The 12145-nt window shown below is 47.1% G+C and overlaps 1 protein-coding gene across 3 annotated transcripts in view; it reads right to left on the minus strand.

Annotated features, from left to right (window-relative positions):
• LOC105016363 (E3 ubiquitin-protein ligase SH3RF3) overlaps nucleotides 1–11866 on the minus strand; it is a 51840-nt gene extending 39974 nt beyond the window's left edge. For all 3 annotated transcript variants that reach the window (XM_010880144.5, XM_020054500.3, XM_010880143.5), the window contains exon 1: nucleotides 11208–11866. In XM_010880144.5, the coding sequence (XP_010878446.1) occupies nucleotides 11208–11582 (375 nt within the window). In that variant the 5' untranslated portion in view covers nucleotides 11583–11866. The remainder of the gene's footprint in view (nucleotides 1–11207) is intronic.
• Nucleotides 11867–12145: the final 279 nt, after the last annotated feature.

A 12145-nucleotide genomic window follows, 5' to 3' on the forward strand; every position in this document is an offset into this window, starting at 1 on the left:
TGTGTTAGCGTGCATGCGTGTGTGCGTGCGTGTGTGTCTGTGTTTGTGTGTGGTGTTTGTGTAATGTGTGTGTCTCCAGTCTGGGCAAGAATCCATACCACTGTGTAGTCTGAGGAAACCACACTGACATTTGAAACACAGCCACAACTCAGACCTGCCTCCATCTGCTGTTGTCTGTTCTGTGGGTTACCCCTAACCTGCACTGTATGAGAGTGAGACAGAGTCAGACATTCAGACAGATGGTCAGACAGTCAGACGGTCAGAAAGACAGACAGACAGAGAAAGACAGTCCCAAGTCTACATTTACATTTTAGCTGACACTCTTGTTCAGAACAACTTACAAATGTTACTGATTCATTTGCATTAAGTACCAAGTACTTGACGCAATAATATAACAAATTTTTAGGGGGAGGAGAGAGGATGAATGAGCCAGTTGGAAGCAGGGAATGATTAGGGAGCAATGATGTTATGAGAGCCAGATTGGAAATGCAGTCAGAACAGCAGGGTATCTACTCTTCCCAAAGTTCTCATGGGGTCTGTAGTGGCCAAAGAGTAGGAGTAGTTGTACTAGTTATAGTAGTCAATGTCCCTTTCACTACACTGGGGCGTTGGGATAGGATCTTCAGATCAGAGGAAAGAGTGCCCCCTATCGGCCCTCTCGCACCACTTTCAGGAGCAGCTGTCTGGAACTGCCTGCCTGCTTAGCAGTGGGATGAAGTGAGCTAAACCTTAATGCATCCTCCATTCACTACTCATTCACACCAAAACACATTTGCATCACTGTAGCGTTCTGTTGACATCCTGAGGCATGCCACTTGAAGAGCTGTGACGAAGATAGTTCAGAGATCCACAGCCCTGATATAGTGCGCACAGACACACACAGATCCTTCTGGCTGTCTGTAGACCACCAGCAGACCCCCATCTGTTCCACCTGTCTGTCTGTAGACCACCAGCAGACACCCGTCTGTCCCACATGTCTGTCTGTAGACCACCAGCAGACACCCGTCTGTCCCACATGTCTGTCTGTAGACCGCCAGCAGACACCCGTCTGTCCCACCTGTCTGTTTGTAGACCACCAGCAGACACCCTTCTGTCCCACCTGTCTGTCTGTAGACCACCAGTAGACACCTGTCTGTCCCAACTGTCTGTCTGAGTGCACATCTGAGTGGATGTCCGGCTGTGTGTTTATGAGTGTCTGTCTGACGCCCAAATCACTAGCTAATCAATACATGACATCATGTGACAAGAAAATACAGATTAGCAGCAAAGGGAAAGATACAGAGACAGGCAGAGACAGAACAATAGAATGATTCTTTAAGCTGTGGTCACACACATTCACACACACACACACACACACACACACACACACACACACACACACACACACACAAAACACACACATGCAAACACACACATTGCCCTGCACTGTACCTCCTCTCAATGAATATAAGTGACATATTTGGAGTATTACATCATATGTGACTATTTCCCTAGAGAACAGGTAGGCCTACAGTACTTTTATACCGTAAATCTGTGATTGACTGTGAATGAAGAAGTGGGATCTAAAGATTTAACAGAAGAGAATACTTTCCTGCTGATGCTGTGTTTCATTTTTAGAGCGTAGGACAGAAAATAAGCGAGACACTCTGAGAGAGAGAGAGACAGAAAAAGAGATACAGAAACAGAGAGAAAGACAGAAAAAGAGAGAAAGAAACAGACAGAAACAGACAGAGAGACAGAAACACACAGAGACAGAAACAGAGAAAAAGAAAGACAGAAACAGAGACAGAAACAGAGACAGAAACACAGAAAGAGACAGAAAAACAGAGAGACAGAAACAGAGAAAGAGAGAGACAGAAACACAGAGAGAGACAGAGACACAGAGAGAGACAGAAAAACAGAGAGACAGAAACAGAGAAAGAGAGAGAAAAACAGAGAGACAGAAACAGAGAAAGAGAGAGACAGAAACACAGAGAGAGACAGAAACAGAGAAAGAGAGAGACAGAAACACAGAGAGTGCAGGCAGCTGTATTCAGCAGATAGGCATTATAATGCCACTCATACCAGCATGACACTAAGGGACAAAGAGAGAAGCACAGGGAGATAGAGGAAGTGAGTGAGAAATAGAGAGTGTGAGCGGGGAGAGATGGGTTGAGAGAGAGAAGGCGGCGAGCACTGAATGAGAGAATTGGTGTAAATGCGGTAGAAGAGAAAAGTGTATTTTGGAGACAAGTGTCGCTGCAGGGGTTCGCTTGTCCCAGTTTCACTCTGCCTTCTCCAGTTGCTCTCTATAGCCTCCCTCTGGAGCTGGGGCAGTCTGGAACCTGGGCCTCCTTCCACAGTCTCCCTCTGGAGCTGGTGCAGCCTGGAACCTGGGCCTCCTTCCACAGTCTCCCTCTGGAGCTGGAGCAGCCTGGAACCTGGGCCTCCTTCCACAGTCTCCCTCTGGAGCTGGAGCAGCCTGGAACCTGGGCCTCCTTCCAGAGTCTCCCTCTAGAGCTGGGGCAGTCTGGAACCTGGGCCTCCTTCCACAGTCTCCCTCTGGAGCTGGTGCAGCCTGGAACCTGGGCCTCCTTCCACAGTCTCCCTCTGGAGCTGGAGCAGCCTGGAACCTGGGCCTCCTTCCACAGTCTCCCTCTGGAGCTGGAGCAGCCTGGAACCTGGGCCTCCTTCCACAGTCTCCCTCTGGAGCTGGGGCAGTCTGGAACCTGGGCCTCCTTCCACAGACTCCCTCTGGAGCTGGGGCAGTCTGGAACCTGGGCCTCCTTCCACAGACTCCCTCTGGAGCTGGGGCAGCCTGGAATCTGGGCCTCCATCCACAGCCTCCCTCTGGAGCTGGGGCAGTCTGGAACCTGGGCCTCCTTCCACAGACTCCCTCTGGAGCTAGGGCAGCCTGGTACCAGGGCCTCATGGCCAATTTGCTCTGGCTCTGTGTAGTGGATGTGGATCGGGACCCACTAAAGTGTCTCAGACCCTAACAAGTGCTACTAGTTGGGATATAGTAAATTAATAAGAGTATCCTGACAGTATGCGTGTGAGGACAGGGTAGGATAGATGGGTTTGGTATGTGACCCGTCAGTTAGGGTGTGAGGACAGGGTAGGACAGATGGGTTTGGTATGTGACCCGTCAGTTAGGGTGTGAGGACAGGGTAGGACAGATAGGTTTGGTATGTGACCCGTCAGTTAGGGTGTGAGGACAGGATAGGACAGATGGGTTTGGTATGTGACCCGTCAGTTAGGGTGTGAGGACAGGATAGGACAGATGGGTTTGGTATGTGACCCGTCAGTTAGGGTGTGAGGACAGTGTAGGACAGATAGGTTTGGTATGTGACCCGTCAGTTAGGGTGTGAGGACAGGGTAGGATAGATAGGTTTGGTATGTGACCCGTCAGTTAGGGTGTGAGGACAGGGTAGGACAGATAGGTTTGGTATGTGACCCGTCAGTTAGGGTGTGAGGACAGGGTAGGACAGATAGGTTTGGTATGTGACCCGTCAGTTAGGGTGTGAGGACAGGGTAGGACAGATAGGTTTGGTATGTGACCCGTCAGTTAGGGTGTGAGGACAGGGTAGGACAGATAGGTTTGGTATGTGACCCGTCAGTTAGGGTGTGAGGACAGGGTAGGACAGATGGGTTTGGTATGTGACCCGTCAGTTAGGGTGTGAGGAAAGGATAGGAGAAGTAGTATCCCAGAAACTGTGATCAGAATGAATGAACCTCAGAATGATGTCTCTCAGGATAAACATCACTTCACCCATTGAGAGAGACAGAGAAAAAGAAGAGAAAGAGCAAGAAAAGAAAAAAAGGAAAAAAAGAGAGATCCCCAGACCTCCTGATGAAACGGAGGTTTAATTTCCAGCAGAATAATCATCAGCATCAGTCAACCAGGCAGAGAGAGGAGGGACAGACGTGTGGAGGGTGGGAGAGGGAGAGAGAGGGATGGAGGGAGGGAGGGCGAGGGACCAAGAAGAGGGTGGAGGGTGGGAGAGGGAGAGACAGGGATGGAGGGAGGGAGGGCGAGGGACCAAGAAGAGGGTGGAGGGAGAGAGAGCCTCTAAAGATGATGGACTCTCCGTTTCCTTTTACACACACAGAGATATAGCCAATTACACACACACACACACACACACACACACACACACACACACACACACACACACACACACATCTCCTAGCGTGGAGAGGATGTAGTCAATTCCAGGCTTCCAGGCACCGGCAGAGAATGGGTTTTAAATTCTGTCAGGACTGTGGATCTCCGCTCTGCTGCAAAGCTGGTCAATACAGGGGTCGGCGCTGAGACGTTCACGTGTGTGTGTGTGTGTTTTCTGGTACCCACAAGGACAGAAATAGTCAGCTGCATGGGAATGTGTGTATGAGTGTGGGTAGAACCAAAATGAAGCTAATCAGCCTGATCAGCAACGTGATGTCCACATATCCTCCAGCAATGTCGTTCTGTTTGACAGGACATCTAGCTCATAGCTCTCACACCTTTCTCTCCCTTCTCTCTCCCTTCCCCTCTCCCTCTCTCTCTCTCTTCCCCTCTCCTCCTTCAGACTAAACAGAAAGAAAGCAGACCTTTGTCGCAACCGGATGTGACACTGCCCACGCGCACACGCTCACCGAAAAATCGAGAGACAGAGAGAGAAAAATCGAGAGAGAGATGGAGAGAGGGAGAGACAGACACTGCAACAGAGAAAAGGGCATTGCATTTCCATGATCCTATTCATCAGGAAAGCGTTCCACGGGAGAACATTAATACTTGATGTTCATAACAGTTTAGACCTTCAGGATGAGTAACCATGTCTGGGATTCGGAGTATAATGTTAGATCCTGAGATAATATATCAGGCTTTCGGGGCCCCTTAACTGCTTCCGTTGAAAGTGATGAAACATTGGAGCCCCATTCATTTTCGATGAAGGGTATTGAAGTGGGCGGGGGGACCCGCTGGCGATACAAGTCACTTTCTCCCACCAACTTTATGTAAATCTGCTATCATGAATGCAGGGCACTGACCAATCACGGAGAATGTGTGGGGGACCCAATTACAATGCCTTCTGTTTTGTCAAAATAAACATTCCACCAATCAGTTCTGTTTCGGTCCACATGTTCTTTTAGCTAGCTTTTTAGCTACCAATTAAAAGGAGGATGTACTAATAAAGCTGACAGAAGCCTTGATGGGTTTCCCCAAGCTCAACAATGTGACACTGATTCTGTATAAGGATCAAAACAAAAGTAATACAGTCTGGAGGCAGGAGGAAGGAACAGTTGCTCTCTGGAGGGTTTAATATGGTTTAATATCAAGCTCATGAAAATGATGCTGGCATATCCAGGGGGCAGCATACTGTGGTATTTTGAGTATAATCATTAAAGAAGATACCATGTGGCAAATCATAGGTGGCTCGTTTCAGCTTGTTACACAGTGCTCTGACTAATTTAATTCACATCCATGATATTAACTACAATGCTTATTAATTTATAAAACATATACATTATTTACGTGTCTATAAATTCCACAGAAAGGACAAACATTTTTCTTGTACCAAAAGACTACTTCATAGAAACTTGCTACGCTCAAGCATTCAAGCACAACCCTACACGCTGCAGAATACCACAGGTACGCCCACAAGCCGGCAACTGGATACCAGCAAGCTGCATGGTTATCCCAATTCTGTCCTGACAAAGAGGCACCGTTTTTTGGCTCAGTAAGATGGAAGCATCTTTTACGGAGAGACGATCGGGTCAGTCACATTGGTAACTGGTCATTACCGTGTACCAAGACATGTTCCAGCGCCGGGCCAGGCGCCAGAACGTAGCGGCCTCTAACTTCATCTCCATACTAACAATGGCAGGAGGTTAACCTCACAACCCTGTGTGTGTGTGTGTGTGTGTGTGTAGGGGGAGGGGTATCCCTGGGGACTAACAGTCAAACTCAAAGCATGTTTAGTCCACAACACCCCCATTCTAGGCATCATCACTCTTCAGCCACACACACCCCACCCCTATCTCTCTGGCTTTCTCTCCACTCCCGAGCTACAAAACACCCTGCTAAATCCCAAATGAAAATAAAAATCCCCCCTTACTCTACTCTACCATCGGCTCTCCATTTGGGCATAGATATGTGCCATTTGCACAGCTGTCCCATGCCATGGGAAGGGAAGTTATCAAGGTCGTTGTCCTGAAGTTGATGCTTTCTAAACCCCTAGCCAGTCTGTAGGAGCCTCCCTCTAAGAATTGTCAACTACTCCTGACCATGGAGGCCACTCTGAGGAAGTGTGTAGGACATATGGCTCGGATTGGAATCCACTGCCCCTCTCTCTCTGGCTAATTTCAATTGAAACATTTTATTTGGCGTTTGAAGCAGTTCTTAACATTTCCATAGCAGGTGGAAAAGGGATATAATGAATAACACAAATTAAAACTTAAATCTTAAATACTAAGCAAACCTTATCACATTCAGGTCCAAGGCACAAAATTCCACGAGTGCAAGGTAAACACATGCAATTGTTTTAAGATTGATATGTTTGGAATCCAGCAGATGGGGAAATAAGTGAAAACTGTATTTTCACGTTATTTTACTGTTATTTACAATGTTCACCCTCACTGTCAATTTTCCCGCCACATACTGTGCTTACAATGGCTCCCTAACTGCACATGTCCTGGAGCAACGACAAAAGAGCAAAGAATCACCTCCTTGTTCCACAGACTCTAATGAGTATAAAACATATATTTTGTAATAATTTTTATCTCCAACTGGTCATTTCTAAGGATTATATTTGTGAGGGCACCTGATGAGGGTGATTTTCAAAAGACTCTATAGTTGTTGGTTGATGGTGTGGATTGTGGGCATCTTACAGGTTAACATAATACATCCACATGTTTCAGAGACACTCCTGGTTCAAATGGAGTTAGTAATATGTCTCTTGCTCCAACTGTCCAAACACCTTCAGACTCCACCTATACGCTGTACCTCCACCTATTAGGTCATGGCAATTGTCTCTGTGACAACACAACCGCCAGTGATGACACTGGGACAGATTTGGCAATGCTTAAGGCCAGCGCGTTCCCATAGCTCTCCCCTTTCAACTGATGTAAACCATGCCTATGTGTCACAAGCGGTTCAATGTTTACAGACGTCTTCGTTTTGTCTGTCCCATTAGGGCACCCCACCTCTGCAAAAAGACCGCAAATGACGCAATTTACTACTGTCCAAAACTTGCTCCTTCTAGACAACGTAGTTCTGACTGTGGTTGGGTGGTTTCCCAGAGCCTTGGAAATTGCATTGTAACCCTTTCCACACTGATGGGCAACAAGCTACATCCGCCCAAAAAAATATCTAACCAAATACAAATAATACGAATTATGTACATAAATTCTGAAAAGAAGGGCCAAATATATACATATAAACAGGTCAGACAGGGTCCAAATATATAAATATACAGTGGGGAGAACAGGTATTTGATACACTGCCGATTTTGCAGGTTTTCCAACTTACAAAGCATGTAGAAGTCTGTAATTTTTATCATAGATACACGTCAACTATGAGCGACGGAATCTAAAACAAAAATCCAGAAAATCCTATTGTATGATTTTTAATTAATTAATTAGCATTTTATTGTATGACATAAGTATTTGATACATCAGGAAAAAAATATTTGACACAGGTGCAATTACAGAGATCATACGTTTCCTGTAGTTCTTGACCAGGTTTGCACACACTGCAGCAGGGATTTTGGCCCACTCCTCCATACAGACCTTCTCCAGATCCTTCAGGTTTCGGGGCTGTCGCTGGGCAATACGGACTTTCAGCTCCATCCAGAGATTTTCTATTGGGTTCAGGTCTGGAGACGGGCTAGGCCACTCCAGGACCTTGAGATGCTTCTTATGCACTCCTTAGTTGCCCTGGCTGTGTGTTTCGGGTTGTTGTCATGCTGGAAGACCCAGCCACGACCAATCTTCAATGCTCTTACTTAGGGAAGAAGGTTGTTGGCCAAGATCTCGCAATACATGGCCCCATCCATCCTCCCCTCAATACGGTGCAGTCGTCCTGTCCCCTTTGCAGAAAAGCATCCCCAAAGAATGATGTTTCCACCTCCATGCTTCACAGTTGGGATGGTGTTCTTGTGGTTGTACTCATCCTTCTTCTTCCTCCAAACACGGCGAGTGGAGTTTAGACCAATAAGCTCTATTTTTGTCTCATCAGACCACATGACCTGGACATGCGCTGGCTTGAGCAGGGGGACCTTGCGTGCGCCGCAGGATTTTAATCCATGACGGCGTAGAGTGTTACTAATGGTTCTTTAAGACTGTGGTCCCAGCTCTCTTCAGGTCATTGACCAGGTCCTGCTGTGTAGTTCTGGGCTGATCCCTCACCTTCCTGATGATCATTGATGCCCCACGAGGTGAGATCTTGCATGGAGCCCCAGACCGAGGGAGATTGACCGTCATCTTGAACTTCTTCCATTTCTAATAATTGCGCCAACAGTTGTTGCCTTCTCACCAAGCTGCTTGCCTATTGTCCTGTAGCCCATCCCAGCCTTGTGCAGGTCTACAATTTTCTCCCTGATGTCTTTACACAGCTCTCGGGTCTTGGCCATTGTGGAGAGGTTGGAGTCTGTTTGATTGAGTGTGTGGACAGGTATCTTTTATACAGGTAACGATTTCAAACAGGTGCAGTTAATACAGGTAATGAGTGGAGAACAGGAGGGCTTCTTAAAGAAAAACTAACAGGTCTGTGAGAGCCGGAATTCTTACTGGTTGGTAGGTGATCAAATACTAATGTCATGCAATAAAATGCAAATTAATAATTTTAAAATCATAAAATGTGATTTTAGATTCCCTCTCTCACAGTTGAAGTGTACCTTTGATAAAAATGACAGACCTCTACATGCTTTGTAAGTAGGAAAACCTACAAAAACGGCAGTGTATCAAATACTTGTTCTCCCCTCTGTATATATTTCTAGAAACCAGACAGCTAGTCACAAACAAACAAACAGTCAGGTAGACAGTAACAGTTCAGCCAATCAGTTCAGTCACCAGCAGGCTAACCTGACATACCAGACTCCTACCAGACTTTACTGATACTTCATTAATACCACATGAATAGTGCATGTATCTGGTTGCCCTCAATGAGTGCTCCATATCAGAGGCTCTCTCTGTGGGCTGGGTGTGTGTGTGTGTGTGTGTATGAGGTCCAGATGTCCTGACTAGTCCCTTTTGCCGGTCCTACCTTTTATATTTAGCTTTTTAAGGCTTGGGGCTAGGGTTGGGGTTAGGGTTGGGGCTAGGTTTGGGGCTAGGGTTGGGGCTAGGGTTCTTATGAGGTTTAGGTTTAGAATTAAGTTTAGGGTAAAGGTTAGTCATCAACCCACCCTATATTCTGCCCTTCATGCTTGGCTTCAAACCCGAGTTTTGACAATGAGATTCCTGCTCCTTAATAAATGATGAGGGTGTATTTGCAAGTGTGAGTGGATGGAGCTACAGCTGGCTGTCTGGTCTGTAGGGGACGTCTAAAACTAACACCTATTTTTCTCCCTTCTTCCTCTGCTCTATCTCTATCGCTGTCTCCGTCTTCGTCTCCGTCTCTCTCAATACAGTTTGTCTCAAAAGCACATCTCACAATGCAGCCCTACCTACACATGAGAGAGAAAAGGGGAAGAAAAAAGGAATATCTGGGCTTGCCATTGTTGTCTCCACGGCGATGGCAGAAATGCTGAGCTATTGTCTCCCTCATCCCAGTGTGTGTGTGTGTGTGTGTGTGTGTGTGTGTGTGTGTTATGGTGTCAGTGGCAGCAGTCATGTTGTTCCCTCTTCTCTCTCCTCATAAGTAAAACCCTCTATAAAACTTTAATGTCAGGCTTCTGCCTGAACTCTCTCACACACACACACACACACACACACAGACACACACACACACACAACCCCTCTGTTGCCATTATCAATAGACATGCAAGGTGATTGTGTGTGCTGCCCTGTCATCACCAGGACAGGTACTAAGGGTTGCAGAGCTGAAGGCACCCAACTACCTGTAAATACATGTTAAGACATTTCAAAGCCTTGTTCTGTGGGGGGTGATGTCACATCCTATTTGATGTCCCCATGAAGAGCCTCTGAAACTCAACGGGGAAAAAGGTTGCTCTCATACACACACATTCACACACACCCTTTACATTCTCTAAAACTACACCCTGGGGATGTCGGCTGGAACAGAGGTGAGGTGGAGGGAGAGGTTCTGGGGGTTTTTGTGACCCTGGGTGTCCAGAATGTCCTCCCCTCACAAAAGAACTAAACCAAACAATAATTGGCTAGGGAAAGAGAGAAAGACAGAGAGAGAGAGAGAGAGAGAGAGAGAGAGAGGAAGAAGAAGGCTGTTTGCCTCACAGCATTCCGTTCATCCATTCTGATGAGTGTTTAGATTCTACTGCTCTGCTATGGGGATCTATCTGGCAGGCTTGCTGGCTGCATCCCACCACACTCTCAGTTTCCCTGTCTTGGCTTCTCCTTCATAGTCAGCCTGCTCTCCTTTAGAGGACTCAGCAGGGTTGGAAGGAAAAAGGCTGGTTTGTGAATACCATTATGGGGCCCAGACACAATGTACAAAATATATGGGCCAAAGACAAGACATGAGATGGGGCTTAGAGCATGAATGGGCTAATGTCATCGGCTTACATCCATGTATATTCAGGGCAGGGGACATAACACCCAGCCATCTATAGGATACAATTGATAAAACAACACGAGCCTACATATATGTGAAATATCAACATTCAACCATTACATTGTGCAACCTGGCTGTGATTGTTCAGGCTCTATGTTGTGATACATGTTACACTGCTGCAGCGCTAGACTACCTGGATACAGCGCAGTCACTGAGGTAATTAAACCATCTCTGGCAACACCTCGCGCTTGTCTGTCTAGCAACGACGTGAATATGTGAGACTTTTTCTCCTTCTTTATACTTTTCCACCCCTTCCTCTAAGTGTGTCTAAAGGGGCAGAGACCACCCCATGTCTCTCAACACTTTTTAAACGTAGCTTTGGTTGGTTTTCTTCCTGGTGTCAAATTGCATTTTCCTGATTCACAACTAAACGCACCACTCCTGTGTACAGCAACTCGGTTCTGGAGAACTCCTGCCAAGGAACATTCTGTACAGCAAGTTGGCAGCCAACCAGCCCAAATACGACGTCGGATTAGATCTTAGCAGAATCACGTACCTTGACTGGAGAGCTTCTTGTGGCCACCGGCAAGTCCCTGATCCCACTGCCCGGGGGAGAAGCGCTGATCCCGGCTGCACAGACCAGCGACCCCCCGCCCCCCACCAGGGACTGCCTGGTACTGCCTCCATTCCGTGGCCGCTGTTTGATCCCGTCCAACAGGCGGACCAGCAAGATATTCGCGGGAAGGTCGTCTACTTCACAGCCGACTAGAATGCGACATTCTGGGCATCTCAGTTCGTTCCTGGAGCTGACTATGTTCTCCAAGCAGCGGCGACAGAAGGTGTGTTGGCAAGGCAGGACTTTAGCTGTAGTGTCCAGCCGCTCCAAACACACTGAACACTCCAGCAAATCTAACAGAGACGATTCGTCCATCTCACACTGGGAATATTTCTTACCGGTTATTATTGACGTTAACCGAGTGGGTGTTGGTTTCTGGTTGCGCTTGTAATGCACCAGAAACTGAAGAATACATATCGGCTGTTTCTAAGCACGGTCTGCTGTGCTTTTCCCCCAACGGAGCCCGTGCAAGCAATCAGGCAGCCCCTCTCTCTATTTTCTGTCTTGCTCCCTCGCGCAGCTGTGCAAAATGCAGTGAGGTCACGCTCTCATCACACACACACACACACACACACACACACACACACGAACGCACAGAGACCCGCACACACACAAAACACATGCACAATGAAGGAGGGAGAGGTAGAAAGCTGTTATTAGGCTGTGTGGGAGTGCATAACTCTATGTGTGTGTATGCGTGCGTGTGTGAGTGAGGGAGACAGAGAGAGATATAATGTAACAGTGATTAGGTGGGGGTAAGCAGTGTGTGAAAAGCATCCAATTGACGTAATGCAGTGCGGGAGCACGTTTCAGTTGTTAGGCTCTAAACAATGTGAAAAATTCAACAACCAAACTGAACCTGATACTTGAAGTAAGCT

Source organism: Esox lucius, chromosome 16, assembly GCF_011004845.1.
Source record: "Esox lucius isolate fEsoLuc1 chromosome 16, fEsoLuc1.pri, whole genome shotgun sequence".
NCBI classification, from domain to species: domain Eukaryota; kingdom Metazoa; phylum Chordata; class Actinopteri; order Esociformes; family Esocidae; genus Esox; species Esox lucius.